Below are 19,609 nucleotides of genomic sequence, written 5' to 3' on the forward strand. Positions count from 1 at the left end.
GCCAAGTCATTGGGTATATTTAAGGTAGAGGTTGATAGATTCTTGATTAGTCGGGGCATGAAGGGATACGGAAAGAAGGCAGGAGATTGGGGCTGAGAGGGAGATGGATCTGCCATGATGAAATGGCGGAACAGACTTGATGGGTCAAATGGCCTAATTCTGCTCCTATATCTTACGGTCTTATGACCATCCTGGGCATTCTATCTTTCGCCTCTCCTATCAGGCAGAAAATACAAAAGCCTGAAAGCACATTCTACCAGGCTTAAGGACAGTTTCTACCCGCTCTAAGACTTACTGAACGGTTCCCTAGTATGATAAGACAGACTCTTGGCCTCACAATCTACCCCGCTGTGCCCTTACCCTTATTGTTGACCTGCACTGCATTTTTCTATAACGATTCTGACAAATTTTAACATCGTAAACCAGTGGGTTGTTGTTATGTCTCCCACTCATCGTGAAAATGGGGGACACCTCCCTCTCCCTTGCCAGGGAGAGAGAGAACCTGTGTGTTGCCGAATGCCAGATGAAATGCGATAGTCTTTAGGGTAACTGCAAGGTCTGTGTCTTTGCAATCACTTAGCTCACGCTTGTGCTTGATAGCGGGTGTGCTTTTTGTTTTGCCGCTGGGCGGAGGGGGATCGTTGCTCCCCGCCGCTTATGCGTGGGAGGGGGGAGCTGGGGGGGGTCTTTGGGTTCTCATATTTAACTGTCATTCATTCTTTGGGGCACTTCTCTGTTTTCATGGATGTTTTGCCAAGAAAAAGCATTTCAGGATGTATATTGTATACATTTCTCTGACATTAAATTGAACCTTTGAAGTTTTTCCCTGTACCTCACTACTTGTGACAATAATAAATCAATTTAGCAATTTTATTGTATAATGATGTATTTTTGAGGAAGATCCACAGGACATGTCATACTCCCACTGGCAGTGTTACAGTGGCTTGGCTTCTCCCTTGTAGTCAAGCTACAGACATTACAGAGAAACCCACACAGAACGAGATTCTGCCAAATTTAGCCTCACAATTCGCACTTTGCGGATGCTGTTCAATTGGTTAAAACGTCCACTCACACAAGTCACATGAAGGAGATGTTAATTGAGAATGTGGTTGGAACCGCTGCGTGCCAGAGCTGCATGCAAAAGATGTCAATCCCTTTGCCAGCCTGATTTCATGTTATCGCTGCCAATTTTGGACTTAACACTCCAGCCAATAACAACGCCCCCACCCCTGCCTTTAGCTTCTACAGCTGCCTTCAATTCATCCCAATTGAACTCCCCAATCGGCTTTGTGGAATTTAGAACCACCTGTAGATTAGATCTTTAAAATGTTATTTATAGAATCACCATGGTAATGGGCCCTTCTGGCCCAATGAGCTCGTTCCACCCACGCCACCAATTAACCTATCAATCTGTACGTCTTTGGACTGTGGGAGGAAACCGGAGCACCCAGAGGAAACCCACGCTGTCACAGGGAGAACGTACAAACTCCTTCCAGACAGCGGTGGAAATTGAACCTGGACCACTGTTTGGTAATGGCTCAAATTCTGTGTGGGTGCAGGAATTTCCAGAGGGCAATGTGACAAGTCCCAAAGGACTGCGACTTCCTTTTGTCTTCAACCGCCTGCACAGAACCTTTGGAATACACCCACGGTTTTCAGAGACAGGTTCAGAGCAGTTCAGTGTCCTGTAGACTGAGGTGTAGTGAAATTCCTCGCTCACGGTGTACATGGTTATGATCAATACAACAATAAAAAGTAAGTGCAGGACCACAGAATGCTGCCAGGTATAGTTGTACAAACTGAAACAGCGAAAACAGAAACAATGAAGCCCCAAAAATGAGGGAGTAGAATTAAAGGTTTGAGAACATGGCGTCACTACCGGGAAGGGGACGTTCCCAAGTCCAATAGCAGTAGAGAAGAAGCTGTTCTAGTGACTGGTCATCTGGCCTTTCAAACTCCCTTATATTCTCCGAGACAAAGTCAAAGTTGAGTTTATTGTCATATGCACAAGAGCCATGAGTTCAAGTTTAACTTTCATTCAACTGTACACATGTATACAGCTAGACGAAAGAGTCCTCAGGGATCAAGGTGCAAAATACTGTACATATAATGCATACAGCTTATAAAAAATATCAACAAAGTAATTGGTTTCTTTTGTAATTTTACTTCCTATATTTAAATAGATTTGTCCTAAGTGGGCATTGGTGGCGGACCCAAATGCAAGACACGGACACTGAAGTACTAGGAACAGGACAGGACTAGAGTTAGGGGCGTGACTGGATGCAGACTAGGAGCTGGGAAAAGAACACAGACTTGGGCTAGGACATTGGCTAGGCAAGCAGGACCAGGACTATTCCGTCTGGGTAGCTGCCAACCTGATGGCATGAACATTGACTTCTCTAACTTCCGCTAATGCCCCACCTCCCCCTCGTACCCCATCCATTATTTATATATATACACACATTCTTTCTCTCTCTCTCCTTTTCTCCCTCTGTCCCTCTGACTATACCCCTTGCCCATCCTCTGGGTTCCCCCCTCCCCCTTTTCCTTCTCCCCAGACCTCCTGTCCCATGACCCTCTCATATCCCTTTTGCCTCAGCTCTTGGCTCCATCCCTCCCCCTCCTGTCTTCTCCTACCATTTTGGATCTCCCCCTCCCCCTCCCACTTTCAAATCTCTTACTAGCTCTTCCTTCAGTTAGTCCTGACGAAGGGTCTCGGCCTGAAACATCGACTGTACCTCTTCAGAGATGCTGCCTGGGTTTGATGTGTGTTGCTAGGAACTGGGAACTAGGAGCCTGGGCTTGGACTCCAGGCCAGAGACTGGACAAGGACCCAGAACCTGGGTCTTGACTCAGGCTCGGACCCCGAAACTAGGCGAGGATATGACATAGCTACAGGACTGGACATGACTTGAGTTCCTCGAGGCTTGGGTTCCTCAAGGCGAGGACATGACGAGGCTTGGGTTCTTCGAGGTGAGGAAATGACGAGGCTTGGGTTCCTCGAGGCAAGGACATGTCGAGGCTTGGGTTCTTCAAGGTGAGGAAATGACGAGGCTTGGGTTCCTCGAGGCAAGGACATGACGAGGCTTGGGTTCCTCGAGGCGAGGACATGACGAGGCTTGGGTTCCTCGAGGCAAGGACATGACGAGGCTTGGGTTCTTCGAGGTGAGGAAATGACGAGGCTTGGGTTCCTCGAGGCAAGGACATGACGAGGCTTGGGCTCGGACTCCAAGCCAGAGACTGGACAAGAACCCAAAACCCTTGGTAGTGACGCCATGTTCTCGGGCTTGGACCTTGGAATTAGGCAAAGACATGACGTGGTCTTGGGAAACAGGAACCTCGGAACACAAAGCCGGAAGCCTTGACTTGGTCGAGGGAGAGACAGAAATGCAGAGCCTCGGTCGAGGGAGAGACAGGAATGCAGGGACATGGAACACAGAGCCGGGACCCTTCCTTGGGAACAGGACGTAGGGCCAGGACTCGTACATGGGATACAGAGCCGGGATCCCTCCTTGGGAACAGGATGTAGGGCCGGGACTCATACACAGAACACAGAGCCAGGACCCTTCCTTGGGAACAGGACGTAGGGCCGGGACTCATACACAGAACACAGAGCCGGGATCCCTCCTTGGGAACAGGACGTAGGGCCGGGACTCATACACAGAATGCTGAACTCGATGAGACAGTTCCCAACACTAGGTAGTGGCAAACTGCTGGACCTAGCTAGTGAAGGCGTGGACACAGAGAAACAGTTCTCAACACTAGGTAGCGGCAAATGGCCGGACCTACCTAGTGAAGGCGTGGACACAGAGACAGTTCAAAACAACGATAGAGAGTTCCTATCTTGCTCCAGCAGTTGAATTTGACAGTGGTGCAGGCGAAGGTGGCAGGCAAGGGTTACAGGCGAGGCAAGGCTCCAGGCAAGGCAAGGCTTCAGACACTGGTTGCAGGGCAAGGCTTCAGGAGGAAGGGCCAGAGAAGGGATTCAGACAGGGGGTTTGAACAGGAACAATCCAGCAACTGAAGCTGAACCAAGGAGCTATTTATGTAGCCAGCCCAAAATGTGAATCAGCTGCCTCAATTAGGCCTGGGTCGCCAGTCTTGAATGCCACAGATCTAGCCTTCAGCAGACAATGTACCTCCTGATTCATCCATGGCTTTTGGTTACAGTAAGTCTTTGCGGGCACACACTCATCCAGTCGGTAACAACTGCAGCATACTCATCCAGGTTCAAAGATGAATCCCTGAATACAGTCCAGTCCAGTCCACCGATTCAAAACAGTCTTGTAGGCGCTCCTGTGCTTCCCTTGTCCATACCTTCAAATGTTGAACAGTGTGGGTGAAACTTCAACTGATGTGTGGAACCACTCTCCAACTGTGCCTTGAACAAGTACCGCACTGCTAGCTTTAGTGTAGAGCTGCTTGATGGCTTGGATCAGCTTCTGTCCCATGTTGCATCTCTTCATTGTGGCCCAGAGTGCATCATGCCACCCTATCGAATGCATTCTTGAAGCCTATGAACACGTGGAAGATGTCCTGTTGATGTTGGTCGTATTTCTGCGCAGTTGTCCATCATATCATTGGATATGATGGACAACTGATCACTTGATATGCACAGATCAATTGTCATTTCCATTTTCCTGATGTTGATCCTTTGCCAGGCTCCTGTCTCACTCTGCTTAATATTACCTATGTTGCTACACTGTGCTACAGTATTGTATTGCTTTTTCCGCTAAACTTATCCCCCTGGAACGCTTTCCCTTGCAATGTTGTTTAAAGCCATAATTTACCATTAGACATGGGAGCAGAATTAGACCATCAAGTCTGGTCTGTCCACCATTTGATCATATCTGATTTATGGTTCCTCTTATCCCTATTCTCCTGCTTTCTTCCTGTAACCTTTGACATGGTTGAAAGATTTTGATCTGAATCAGAACCAGAATCACTGCCTTACATGACATGAGATTTGTTGTTTTGTGGCAGCAGCATGGCACAACGAGGTCAAAACCAGAATAATGTGGCTGTTAGAAATCGGACCTTGGAGCAGAAAGCGCTGGAAGTACTCAGTAGGTCAGGCAGTGGCTACGAAGAGAGAAACAGGTCAATGATCATTTGATCAGAATTGGAAAAGTGAAGAAGACATGTTTTAAGTTTCAGGGGGTATGTGGAAAGAACAAAGGGCCTGGCAGTGCTGGGGTTGACTGGGTAATTATTAGTTGGGTGGGGGGGGTCAGAAAGACAGAGAATAAAAAGCAAAGGAACATGGAAACACAGACACTGGTGAAAATCAGGAACAGGAGAGAACGCTGTAAATAACTACCAGGTTAGGCAGCATCTACAGAGGGGGAATAGCTGAGTGCTTACTTACATCATAAACAGGAACATCTGGTTATCTGAAACTAGTGAATTCAATATCAAATCATGAATGAGGCGGCATGTCCAGTCTGAATGGGAGATGCTGTCCGACGTCACATTTAAGCAGTGTGATTGAAGAGCTCATGGAACAAGTGCTGGAAAGTGGGATTAGGTAAAGGATCCATTGATTGACCTCCACAGATACAGTGGAATGAATGATCTTTAAGCTTTCTATGATCCTGTAATGCAGCTTGTGGTCTGATCCAAATATTTTTTTTGATGCACCTCACCTGGGTGCATTAAAGATTGATAACGGCAACTGCTCTTTCCGAGACCACAAAGTTGTGGACGCACCTCAGCACATCATGGAAGCCGACCTCCCCTTCATGGACTCTGTCTATACTTGTTACGTCGGTAAAGCAGCCAGGATAACCTAAGGTCACACCCACTCAAACAATCCGAAATGGGCTAATCCCTTCTGCCTATACACTGTCCACATCCCCCCCATTCTCTGCACATTGCATGTGTTATCTAAGAGCCTCTTCAAACTGTCTATTGTATTTGCCTCCACTGCCACCTCCGGCAGCACATTCCAGGCACTCCCAGTCTAAAAAATTTTGCCCTTCACATCACCTTTGAACTCAACCCCTTCACCTTAAATGCACCCCTGTAGCATTAACCATTTCAACACTGGGGGGAAAAGTTCCCAGCAGTCAGAATCAGAATCAGAAACAGGTGTACTGTCACCGGCATGTGACGTGAAATTTGTTAACTTAGCAGCAGCAGTTCAATGCAATACATAATGTAGCAGAGAGAAAAAAAATAAATAAAATAAAAATAATGATAGACAAGTAAATCAATGATGTATTGATTTGGGCCAGATTTGGGAACAGCTTCTTTCCAACTGTGATAAGACTGCTGAACGGATCCTGACCCGGATCTGGGCCGTACCCTCCAAATATCTGGATCTACCTCTCGGTTTTTTTGCACTACTTTACTTTCCCTTTTCTATTTATGATTTATAATTTAAATTTTTAATATTTACTATCGATTTGTACTCCAGGGAGTGCGAAGTGCAGGATCAAATATCGCTGTGATGATTGTACACTCTAGTATCAATTGTTTGGCGACAATAAAGTATAAAGTATATTTGAGGGGGGGGAATGTTGACTCAGACCATGAGAGGCCTGCGTCGGGCATTTTCATGCCTTACAAGGTGCAGATTGGAAGTCTGTGTGGGGCACCACTCCTCACACAGACACTAGAGCAATGTGTGGTTAAGTGCCTTGCTCAAGGACACAAACACGCTGCCACAGCTGAGGCTCGAACTAGCGACCTTCAGATCACTAGACGAATGCCTTAACCACTTGGCCATGTGCCCACATAAAGTATATTGAATAGGTTTAAAAATGTGCAAAAACAGATATACTGTACTGTATATTAAATAAAAGTGAGGTCGTGTCCAAGGATTCAATGTCCATTTAGGAATCGGATGGCAGAGGGGAAGAAACTGTTCCTGAATCACTGAGTATGTACCTTCAGGCTTTTGTACCTCCTACCTGATGGTAACAGTGAGAAAAGGGCATGCCCTGGGTGCTGGAGGTCCTTAATAATGGACACTGCCTTTCTGAGACACCGCTCCCTGAGGATGTCCTGGGTACTTTGTAGGCTAGTGCCCGAGATGGAGCTGACTAGATTTACAACCTTCTGCAACTTCTTTTGGTCCTGTGCAGTAGCCCCTCCATAGCAGACAGTGATTCAGCCTGTCAGAATGCTCTCCACTGTACAACTATAGAAGCTTTTGAGTGTATTTGTTGACATGCCAAATCTCTTCAAACTCCTAATGAAGTACAGCTGCTGTCTTGCTTTCTTTATAACTACATCAATATGTTGGGACCAAGTTAGATCCTCAGAGATCTTGACACCCAGGAACTTGAAGCTGTTCACTCTCTTTACTTCTGATACCTCTATGAGGATTGGTATGTGTTCCTCCGTCTTACCCTTCCTGAAGTCCACAATCAGCTCTTTCATCTTACTGACGTCTACTATGTATATGCCTCTCATAGTCTTACAAAATTCCATCAGATCTCCTCTTTGCCTCCACTGTTCTGAGAATACAACCCAGTGTAGCCCATTGTCTATACTTGCCCTCTAATCCAGGAAGCATCCTAGTAAGCCTCTTTCCACACCCTCTCCAAAGCATCAATATCACCATCATCACTGTGTGCTGTGTTGTATGATCATGGTCTTTGACCATGACTGTTCTTGGGGCAAGTTTTTCTACAGAAATGGTTTGCCATTACCTTTTTCTGGGCGGTGTTCACAAGGCAGGCGACCCCAGCCATTATCAATAATCTTCAGAAATTGTCTGCCTGGCATCAAGCAGGACTTGTGATATGCACCGGCTGATAATACGACCATCCACCACCTGCTCCCATGGCTTCACGTGACCGTAAGCAGGGGGCTAAACAGGTGCTACACCTTGCCCAAGGGTGACCTGTAGGCTAGCAGAGGGAAGGATCACCTTACACCTCCTCTGGTAGAGACGTATCTCCACCCCACTGCCTAAAACCGTCCTGCCCATAATGGGGCAATCGGCAGTGAATGCAATACTCTGGTTGCTGGTTGCAAGGTTAATTGTCCGCTGTAAATAGTAAATTGGTTTATTATTGTCACATATACTGAGGTACAGTGAAAATCTTGTTTTGCATAGCATCCATACAGATCATTTCATTATGTCAGTGCATTAAGTAGTGCAAGGTAAAACAATATTAACATCATGCAGAATAAGAGGAAGTGCAATGCAGGCAGATAGTAAGGTAGATTGTGAAGTTAAGTGTCCATCTTACTGTACCAGGGAATCATCGTTCAATAGTCTTATGGCAGCGATATGGAAGCGGATTCTGAGCCCGGTGGTATAGGCTTTTAGACTTTTGTAGCTTCTGCCTGATGGGAGAGGAGAGAAGAGAGAACCTCTGGGGTGGGTGGGCTCTTTGGTTTACGCTGGCTGCTTTACCGAGGCAGTGAGAAGTGTGGACAGAGTCCTTGGAGGGAAAGCAGCTGGTGTCTGTGAATTGCTGAGCTGTGTCCAAAACCCCCTGCAGTTGCTTACCGTCACAGGCAGCGCTGTTGCCACACCAAGCCACAATGCTTTCTACGGTGCACGGAGGAAAGCTGGCGAGGCTCAAAGTGAACATGCCATATTTCTTTAGCCTCCTGATATAGAGGTGCTGGTGTGCTCTCCCAGCCGCAGTGCCGCAGTGCCTCTGGAGGGCACGCAAATGATAGACTTTGAGGGGAGTTGGTGGTAAAGGATTAGTGCGGATGAGCACTTGATGGTTGGGCTGAAGTTGATGGTCCCATGCTGTATGAACCCATGACTAATGACCATGACTACTTCTTTCCTTTTTACTCTACCCACTTCATTGCTTCCTGCCTTTAGTTCAAGTAGTTACTTTGCTTATCCACCCTGCAGTCTTGTTCTCATCCATACTGGGTGTAAGAACTTTGTACCCTGTTGGACAAATGCAAGGACAGAGGCCCTTCACTACATCTTGAGTCTCCAAAACATCGAATCTTCCTGGTTACAGACTATAGACTAACTTCAAAGACCCTCTGAATCCATGGGATATAACTGCTTCTTGGAACAATGATGAAGTCAGAGTCAGAATCAGGTTTAATATCACCGGTATATGTTGTGAAGTCTGTTAACTTTGTGGCAGCAGTACAATGCAATACATGATAAATATAGAAAAAAATTGAAATGCAGTATATTAAATAGTTAAATTAAAATAAGTATTGCAAAAACCTAAATTTAAGTAAGTACTGAGGTAATGTTCATGAGTTCAGTGGTATTTCAGAAACCAGGTGGCAGAGGGGCAAAAGCTCTTTCTGGATCACTGAGAGTGTGCCTTCAGGCTCCTGTACCTCCATCCTGATGGTAACAATGAGAGAGGGCATGTCCTGGGTGGTAGGGGTCCCTAATAATGGACAATGTCTTTCTAAGGCACCATTCCCTGAAGATGTCTTGGAAACTACAGAGGCTAGTACCCAAAATGGAAGTTATTAATTTTACAAGACTCTGCAGCTTACTTCAGTCCTGTGTAGTACCCCCGCCTCCCCATACCATACAGTGAGGCAGCCAGTCAGAATGCTCTCCTTGGTACCTCTAGAAGTTTTTGAGTGTTTTAGGTGACAAAACAAATCTCCTCAAACTCCTAATTTATGAAAGCTTCTGTTTTCCCTTCTTTGTAGCTGCCGCAATATATTGGGACCAGGTTAGATCATCAGAGATCTTGGCACCCAGGAACTTGAAATTGCTCACTCTCTCCAGTTCTGATCCCTCTGTGAGGATTGGTTTATGATCGCTTATCTCACCCTTCCTGAAGACCACAATCAGCTCTTTGGTCTCACTGACGTTGAGTGCCAGGTCGTTAATGCAACAGCTTTTCTGATATATAACACATTTCAAACCTTAGATTCCAGCTCATCACCTTAGAATTTAATTTTGTGGGGTAGCAGGTACCTTCTGCTGACCTGGTTTCCTGGGATTAGCCTGATCTCTGGCAACTTCCACTTTGCGTAGCCACACTTCGCTGTCTTCCTTGCCAGCATTACCTTACTTTGCTTTTTCATGTATTCATAGAGTCATGAAGCACTTCAATAGCTACATTTAATGTCAGAGAAATGTATTCAATATACATCCTGAAATCCTTCTTTTTCGCAACCATCCACAAAAACAGGAGTGCCCCAAAGAATGAATGACAGTTAAACATTAGAACTCCAAACCCTGGCCCCCAGCTCCCCCTCCCACACATAAGCAGCAGCAAAGCAACAACCCCCCACCCCACCAGCAAAAAGCATCGTCACCCTCCACCGAGCACTCGAGCGTGCAGCAAGGCATCAATAACGACACCGACTTGTAGTACCCCAAAGACTACTCGTTCTCCTGGTAATTCGACATACCACAGGCTCTCTCTCTCTCTCTCCCTAATAAGGGAAAATGAGGTGTCCCCGTTTCACAGCGAGAGGGGAGATATAACAAAGCAACTTGCTAATTTATGGTGTTAAGGGTCTGTTGTGTCGCTTCTTCCGATCTCTGTGCCCAAAGAACTCGGGTCTCTGGGCACACAGCCAGCATCCAGCTCACTGCTTATGATCTTCTATCTCCCACGATGCATCAGGTGGTGGAACCGGCCTTGAATCTGCCTTCAAGAAGAATCAGGTCCCTTGGCCCTTCTAGTCCATACCAGTCCATTACCATCGGCGCACACCTGGACCATATCCCTCCCATCCATGCACTTTTATCAAAATTTCTCTTAAATGTTGAAATTGAACCCACATCCACCACATGTGCTGGCAGCTCATTCCAATCTCACACCGCTCTCTGAGTGAAGAAGATTCCCTTCTGGCTCCCCTTAAATATTTCACCTTTCACCCTTAACCCATGACCTCTAGTTCTAGTCTCACTCAACCTCAGTGAAAGTCTACTTGCATTTACCCTATCTATGCCCCTGATAATTTTGTATAACTCTTTCAAATCTCCCCTTATTCTCCTACGCTGTAGAGAATAAAGTTCTAACCTATTCAACATCTCCTTATACCTCAGGTCCTCAAGTCCTCGCAATATCCTTCTAAATTTTCTCTGTACTCTTTCAGTCTTATTTATACCTTCCCTGTAGGTAGGTGACCATAACTGTACACAGTGTTCCAAATTAGGCTTCAGCAATGTCTGATGCAACCTATCACTGCCAGTTTTTGTAGTATTTTGAACTCTAGTTAATAATCTAAGTTGAATTGTTTACTCTGGTTTAATGTACTGTCTACAGTACACACCCTGGTACTGTAGCCACGTTAGCATAGTGGATAGTATGATGCTATTACAGCTTGGGGTGTCAGATTCTTAAGATCAGTTCCAGTGTCCTCTATCAGCAAGATTGTACATTCTTTCCTCTGTGCGCCCGGGTTTCCTCCGGGTGCTCTGGTTTCTTCCCACAGTCCAAAGGTGTACTGGTTAGTAGCTTCAACACACACACACACACACACACACACACACACACACACACACACACACATAATGCTGGAGGAACTCAGCAGGCCAGGCAGCAGCGATGAAAAAAAAATATGGTCAACGTTTTGGGCCGAGACCCTTCGGTTAGTAGGTTAATTGGTCATTGTAAATAGCCTTGTGAGAGGCTGGAGTTAAATCGATGAGGCTGGGGTTACATCGGCGAGACTGGGTGTCATACGGGGGATGTTGGGAGCGGACCCAAATACAAGACACAGACACTGAAGTACTAGGAGCAGGACTAGGTTTATTGAGATAGAAAGGTGAGTCAGGAGGAAATGAGGCTGGACATGGACACAAGCCCTTAACGAGACAAGGACACTGGGCCTGGGCTAGGACTAAGACTAGGAAAGCGGGACCAGGACAAGGAACTTGGAACTAGGAGCCTGGGCTAGGACTTCGAGCCAGAGACTGGACAGGGACCTGGAACCTAGATGTTGACTCGGGTTCAGACCCTGGATCTAGACGAGGACAAGACGTGGATACAGGACTGGACGTGGAACTTCTGCACAGACAATAACACAAAGCCTTGACTTGGACAGGACGAGGTTCTTGGATGTGGCTTGGACTAGATGAGAGACTCCTGGAATGGACGAGGGTACTCCAGCGCTGGACGAGGAAACTCTAGCAGAGGACGTCGCTCTTGAACTAGATTTGGCTCAGCTCTTGGACTTGGCTGGGTTAGGCTCTAGGGTACAGAGCTGACACTCCTACTTGGGCTCGGAGCCATCAGAACCCTTCCAGGACGCAGGGCCAGGATGACAGCGGAGGTAACTGCCGAGGATACTTGACGAGGATTCTGATGAAGTGGCAGACGGAGGTTGCAGGCGAGGTAACCGTCGGGGATTCAGAATGGAGGGGAAGGGAACAGTCCAGCCAGGAATCCTTGGTTTGAGAGGTATTTATGTGCCAGCCCAAAATGAGAATCATGTGCCTCAATTAAGGCACCCAATGGAACAAGGGAAAACATGAAAACCCGGAATAAGGACCGTGAACCAGAATGCGGCTTTCACAGACCAGACCATGACAATGGGGTTACATTGGTGAGGCTGGGGTTAAATCAAAGAGGCTGGGGTTAAATCGGAGAAGCTGGGGTTAAATTGGTGAGGCTGGGGTTAAATTGGAGAGTCTGGGGTTACATCGGTGGGGTCTGTGTGCAGCACAAAGGCCCGGAAGTGCCTGTCCCACACTGTATCTCTAAGATAAATAAAACAGTGATCTACACTTTGCTGTCATTCCATGCTTAATTGTTTTTCTTTTATGCCCTTCCCCTTTCCATCTCCCTCCCTCTCCCCGACTCTCTCTGTCCTCTCCCACAGAACCCCCATCACTATTTACCAGTCTCCCTCCTGCCTGCATTCTCTAACCACTCCCTATCTCACTTCCACCCCTCTTCACCATCCTCGACCCCACGTCCCACCTATTACACCACCAACTCTCATGTCTGCCTGGCTCAGCCCTGTACTCTGTCCTGCTCTCTCATGCCTCCGTTACTCTGTCTCTGCGTTGTTACCACTCTGCAGGCACTTTGCCACCCCTCATTTTCTTGTGTTTGCATCTGTCTCCTCCCACCCCAGCAGATCCCTCCTGCTTCCTCTCCCCCACCTCACATTATGGGACAAATGTGATGACTGGATAGAGCGGGATTCCACGGGGCTGAGAAATTGTGCTTTCATTTACCCTTTGAGTTTCCAACAGGTCGCCTCACTGAACATGTTTCTACTCTATTCAGTGTTGACACCAACATTTTCATCCAGCTGGCTGAATTTTGTTTGATATGGACATTTGCTTTGTGGAAAGCACCATGTAGTGGGTGTGTGGAACGGCCGGCCAGGGATGGTTGTACATGACAGGTACTTCACAGGCATTTAACAGACTCTTTAATAAGCACAGGGATAATAGAAAAATGAAGGGTTCTGTCAGAGGGAGTGGTTAGATTGGTCTGAGGGTAGGTTTTAAGTTCAGCACAACATCATGCACAATCATGCATACACATTCAAACCCACAGTCAAGCAAAAGCACACAAAAGGGACGTCCATTTAGAATGGAGATGGGAGGACTTTCTTTAGCCAGAGGGTGGTGAATCTGTGGCATTTGTTGCCCCAGGTGGCTGTGGAGGCCAGGTCATTGGGTGGATTTAAGGTGGAGGTTGATCGGTTCTTCATTAGTCAGGGCGTGAAAGGTTACGGGGAGAAGGCAGGTGAATGGGGCCGAGAGGAAAAATGGATCTGTCATGATGAAATGGCAGAGCAGACTCGATGGGCCAAATGGCCTAATTCTGTTCCTATGCCTTGTGGTCTAATGAATGTGTGTGTTTGTGAATGAATGTGAGTGCGCGCTTGTGTGTGTTTGTGAATATGGTGTGAGTGTGTGTGTGTTTGTGAATGAATGTGAGTGTGTGTGTTTGTAAATATGGTGTGTGTGTGTGTGTGTTTGTGAATGAATGTGAGAGTGTGTTTGTAAATGTGGTGTGAGTGTGTGTGTGTGTGTTTGTGAATATGGTGTGAGTGCGTGTGTTTGTGAATGAATGTGAGTGTGTGTGTTTGTAAATATGGTGTGAGTGTGTGTGTGTGTTTGTGAATGAATGTGAGTGCATGTGTTTGTAAATGTGGTGTGAGTGTGTGTGTGTGTGTTTGTGAATGAATGTGAGTGCGTGTGTTTGTAAATGTGGTGTGAGTGTGTGTGCGTGTGTTTGTGAATATGGTGTGAGTGCGTGTGTTTGTGAATGAATGTGAGTGTGTGTGTTTGTAAATATGGTGTGTGTGTGTGTGTTTGTGAATGTGTGTGTGTTTGAATGAATGTGAGTGCATGTGTGTGTTTGTGAATATGGTGTGAGTGCATGTGTGTGTGTGTGTGTGTGAATATGGTGTGAGTGTGTGTGTATGTGCGTGTGTTTGTGAATGAATGTGAGTGTGTGTGTTTGTGAAAATGGTGTGTGTGTGTTTTGTGCACAAGTGTGCCAATGATAGATACTTTATTGATCCCAAAGGAAATTACAGTGTCACAGCAGCATTACAAGTGCACAGGTGTACAATATACAATGAGCGTGTGCATATATCCACGTCTGTACGTGTGAATGCGTGTTTGTGAATTAATGTGTGTTTGTGGCTGTGTCTGCGTATGTGCATGAGTGGATGGTGGTTTGGATGTGTTTGTTCATGAGCGCGCGCGTGCGCGTGTATGTGTGTGTTTGTACATGGCTGCGTGTGCGCTTGTGAATAAGTGTATGCATGTGTGTGAGAGAGAGCTTCACACGCGGTCAGTTTGCGGAAGTGGAGGTATCGGGAGCAGATTACAGGCAGAGAGTGTGCCACCCCTGACATTCCTGCACACTTCCGCGTTGCTGCAGCGCTGTCGTTCTGTATGTGTGTGTGTGTGTGTATGTGTGTGTGTGTGTGTGTCTGTGTGCGTGTGTGTGTGTGTGTGTGTGTGTGTGTGTGCGCGGGGTGTGAGAGAGGGAGGGAGAGTGAGTGACTCTTCACCCTGAGTCGGCCGCCTCTCTCCGGGAGTGTGTGGAGAGCCGCGGGACGGGAAAGGCCGGTTACTTGCAGCCACTTCTCACCTCCCCGGAGTCTGTGAGCCCCCTCCTGCCCGGACTGCACCCTATACCATGAGAAGATGGAGAAGATGTCCAGCTTCCTCCACATCGGGGACATCGTGTCTCTTTACGCCGAGGGAACTGTCAATGGCTTCATCAGCACGCTGGGGTGAGTGCAGACAGGCGCGGCGGCTGACAACTCCGGGCAAAGTTGGAGCCCCGGCCCCCGCTCTTCTCCTGCCCTCCCCGGGGGGGGGGGTGTGGAGGGTCGCCCGCACAACCGACCCGCAGGAGTCGAGGCGGAGTCGGAAGTGGCGCTGAACCCGGGACGGGGCTGATCGCGGTGTGAAAAGAGCGGGGGCTGGTGGGGTGGGGAGCAACGCCGGCCGCTGTTAGACAGCGGGCTGTACCCCCACCGTCTGTCCCTCTCCGCACGCCTCATCTCACCAGCCCTTCACTGCCCTTCCCACGCCTCCTCTATTCCTCTCTTTACACACTCTCCTCCCCTCACTTCCTCCTTCTCCTTTCCCCTCGCTCACACTACCCCCTCCCCATACCCTCTCCCATACCCCCTTTCCTCAATCTCCCATTCCTCCCTCTCCTACTCCCCTCCTCCTCCCCTGCAGCCCATCCCCCTCTCGCTCAATCACCTACCCCCGCCCAGCCCCTCAATGCTTTCCCTGCACTTCCACTCTTCTTCTCTTCACCCCCACTCCCTCTTCCTCTCATTCCCCCTCTCCTTCCCATTCCATCCACATTAGTTCTCAATCTTCTCTCCTCCCCTTTCCATACCCTCCATTTTCCCAGCCTCCTCACCAGTTCCTCAACCTACTCTGCTCCCATCACCCACTCCACCTTCTCTCACTCTCCCTTCCTCTTCCTCGTCCCATCTTCTCCCACTCTGCCCCGCTTCCCTTATTCCTCTCTTCACACATGCTACCCCTCAGTCCTCCCCCTCCCCTCTCTCACTCATGCTCCCAAATTCCCCTCTCCTTTCCCCTTCCCTCCTCCTTCCACCTCCCGCTTCACCTCGCCTCCTCCCTTCCCATCTCCCCATCTCTCCTTTTTCCTCCTGCTCTTCCTCTCCTCCCCTCTCCCTCATCCTTCCACTCTCCCCTTTCCTCCCTTTTCTCTTCCTCCCCTCCTCCTTACCCTCTTCTGCTCCTCTCTCACTTCCTCCTTCTCCCCCTCACCCCTCCTCCTCCCTCCCATCCCCCACTTTCCTCCAATTCCCCTCTCCACTTCCCCATCATCCTCTCCCCTTTCCCCTCCCCTTCATTTTCCCCCTCACCCCTAGTCTTTTCCCACTCCCCTTCTCTCTTCTCATCCCCTTTATCCCCTCGCTCCGTTTCTTATCTTTGCCCACCTCTCTCCCCCCGAGAGGCTCTAAAAGCGGAAACCTCACAGGCTGTGTTGGAGGCTCTGTCACTCACTCTATCCCCCCCCCCACACACACTCTCTCTCTCTCACACACATACATTCACCGTCTCACATACTCTCTCACACACATACACACTCTCATACACACTTACTCTTACATTCTCTCTAATACGCTCTCTCTATCCCTCACACACACTCTCTCTCTCTCACACACATTCTGTCTCTCTCTGTCTCATTGTTTATTTATTGAGCGACTGGTTAAAACAAGCCGTCCCAGGCCCGGGATCGGGACAGGGGCCGCCGACGTGCCGGAGGGTCTGTGTGTTTGGCAGGTTGGGGTTGAAGCTGGGAGCCCCAGGCAGAGCTGCCGCTGGTACAATGCAGCCCTCCCAGTGCCCCACTGCTGTTTGAACCCAGAGGGTCAACGCTCGCCGGTTCGACCCCACCTGATAGATCCTGGCGAAATCTGATCCTCGTCACAGTTCGAATGGGTGGGATATTTTTAAACTACCACGTCCCGTGCGGGGCAGCTCACTTCCTGACCTGCTCGGGGTGGGGGAAGCCTGTGGGAACTCAACAGTGTGGGAGTCCCTCCGGCGTTTGGTTGCATCGGTTGGTGTGTGACGTTTTTGTTGCGGGTCCTGTGCCCACATGGGGCATTGTAGGATGATGTGGTCTCTTCCATATGTAACATAAAGTTGCAACTAACATTGCACAAATGTTGCAAAAGTTTTAGTCCGGAATTTATAGCAAAGACGCTGGTGTGAACATTCAACAGGTCAACCATGAGACCATACGACAAAGGAGCAGAATGAGGCCATTCAGCTCATTGAGTTTGCTCCAACATTCCATCATGGCTGATTTGTTATCCCCCTCAATCCCATTCTCCTGCCTTCTCCCTTTGACGCCCCATCAACCTCTCTTTTAAATATACCGAATGACTTGGCCTCCACAGCCGTTTGTGGCAATGAATTCACACTTGGGCTAAAGAAATTTCTTCTCATCTCTGCTGTAAAGGGATGTCCTATTCTGAGGCCGTGCCCTCTGGCCCTCAACACCCCCCACTATAGGAAACATCTTCTCCACATCCACTCAGGTAGTATCAGTGGTTAGTGATCCAGTCTACTTCAGGACTTGGTCAGATTCAGATCAGTTTATTGTCATATACACCATGGTGCAATGAAATTCCTTGCCCCAAGGTAAACAGTAAAGATGGTAATAATAAATACAACAATGGACGCAAACAGATTAGATTAGATTATGAGGACACACAGTCCTTTTTTATTGTCATTTAGTAATGTATGCATTAAGAAATGATACAAACAGCAGAATGGTACAAAGCATGGTAGGGTATCTGAACTGGTACAGAAGGAAAAGTTGAAGTGACGGGAGTGGGATAGCCAAGAGAGATAGGGACCAAGAATCTGACAGTAGGTCAGGGAAGTACGGGCTCTGCTTTGGTCTTTTTTTCCGGCAATGGGGAGTGTGGGATGATTTACAGAAGACATTTGACAAGTTGCCACACGTAAGGCTGCTTAACAAGCTATGAGCCCATCGTATTACAGGGAAGATTCTAGCATGGATAAAGCAGTGGCTGATTGGCAGGAGGCAAAGTGTGGGAATAAAGGGAGCCTTTTCTGACTGGCTGTCCGTGACTAGTGGTGTTCCACGGGGGTCTGTGTTGGGACTGATTTTTTTTTAACATTATATGTCAATGATTTGGATGATGGAATTGATGGCTTTGTTGCGAAGTTTGCAGATATAATGAAAGTGGGGGGGGTAATCTTTTATAATGGAGATTAGGAGGAATTTCTTTAGGTAAAGAGTGGTGAGGTTGTGGAATTCTTTGCCACAGGCAGCAGTGGAGACCAAGTCATTGTGTATATTTAAGGCAGAGGCTGATAGATTCTTGGTTTGTCAGGGCATGATGAGATATGAGGAGAATAGGGCTGAGTGAAATATTGGATCAACCATGATGAAATGGTGGAGCAGATTCGATGGGCCAAATGGCCTAATTCTGCTCCTACATCTTATACCTTTTGGTCTCATGATCCAGTGCTTACCTGTGAGATTTCCAGCACTGTTTAAATAATAACAGGTTTGATCTCAAAGTTCAAAGTAAATTTATTATCAAAGTACATATATGTCACCATATACAACCCTGAGATTGATTTTCTTGTGGAAAATGTATCTCTTGTGGATTGCTTGTGGAATCTAACCGTAAGAGAATCAACGAGAGACTGCCCAATTAGGGCATTCAGCCTGTGTGTAGAAGACAACAAACTGTGCAAATAGAAAAAGAAGAAATAATAATAATAAATAAATAAGCAATAAATATCATGAGATGAAGACTCCTTGAGTCCATAGGCTGTGGGAACATTTCAATGATGGGGCAAGTGAAACTGAATAAAGTATTCCCTTTGGTTCAAGAGCCTGATTGTTGAGGGGTTGTAGCTGTTCCTGAACTTGGTGGCGTGAGTCCTGAGGCTCCTGGTCCTTCTTCCTGATGGTAGCAGGGGGATGAGAGCACGTCCTGGGTGGTGGGGGTCCCTGATAATCGATGCTGTTTTCCTGCGACAACGTAGATGTGCTCAATGTTTGGGAGGGTTTTACTCATGATGTACTGGGCCGTATCCACTACTTTTTGTAGGACATTTTGTTCAATGGCATTGGTGCCCCCATACCAGGCTGTGATGCAGCCAGACAATCCACTCTCCACTGCACATCTATAGAAATCTGTCAATTTTTAAAGGTCATGTTGATCCTCTGCAAACACTGAAGAAAGTAGAGACACTGCCGCACTTTCTTCATAATTGGACTTATGTTAGGCCCAGGACAGGTCCTCTGAAATAATAACACCTAGGAATTTAAAGTTGCAGACCCTCTCCACATCTCATCCTTTGATGGGGACTAGCTCATGGACCTTTGGTTTCCTCCTATCTGGTCAATAATCAGCTCCTTGGTCTTCTTGGATTTGAGTAAAAGGTTGTTGTTGTGGCACCACACAGCCAAATTTTCAATCTCTCTCCTATAAACTGAATCAACAGTGATGTCTACAACAATGGTGTCATCAGCAAACTTGCAAATGGCATTGGAGCTGTGCTTAGCCACACAGTCCTAAGTGTAAAGTGAGTAGAGCAGGGGCTAAGTACACAGCCTTGGTGTGCAAATCGTGATGATGGAGATCATGGAGGAGATATTTTGCTAATCTGAACTGACTGGATGTAAATAATGAAACCCGGGATCCAATTGCACAAGGAGGTAATTAT

The 19,609-nt window shown here is 47.5% G+C and overlaps 1 protein-coding gene across 1 annotated transcript in view; it reads left to right on the forward strand.

Moving 5' to 3' along the window:
* The first annotated feature begins 14,630 nt into the window (after nt 1-14,630).
* itpr2 (inositol 1,4,5-trisphosphate receptor, type 2) overlaps nt 14,631-19,609 on the forward strand; it is a 324,764-nt gene continuing 319,785 nt past the window's right edge. Inside the window, exon 1 of the mRNA XM_063072308.1 lies at nt 14,631-15,129. Within this exon, the coding sequence (XP_062928378.1) occupies nt 15,041-15,129 (89 nt within the window). The 5' untranslated portion in view covers nt 14,631-15,040. The remainder of the gene's footprint in view (nt 15,130-19,609) is intronic.

Source organism: Mobula hypostoma, chromosome 20, assembly GCF_963921235.1.
Source record: "Mobula hypostoma chromosome 20, sMobHyp1.1, whole genome shotgun sequence".
NCBI lineage: Eukaryota > Metazoa > Chordata > Chondrichthyes > Myliobatiformes > Myliobatidae > Mobula > Mobula hypostoma.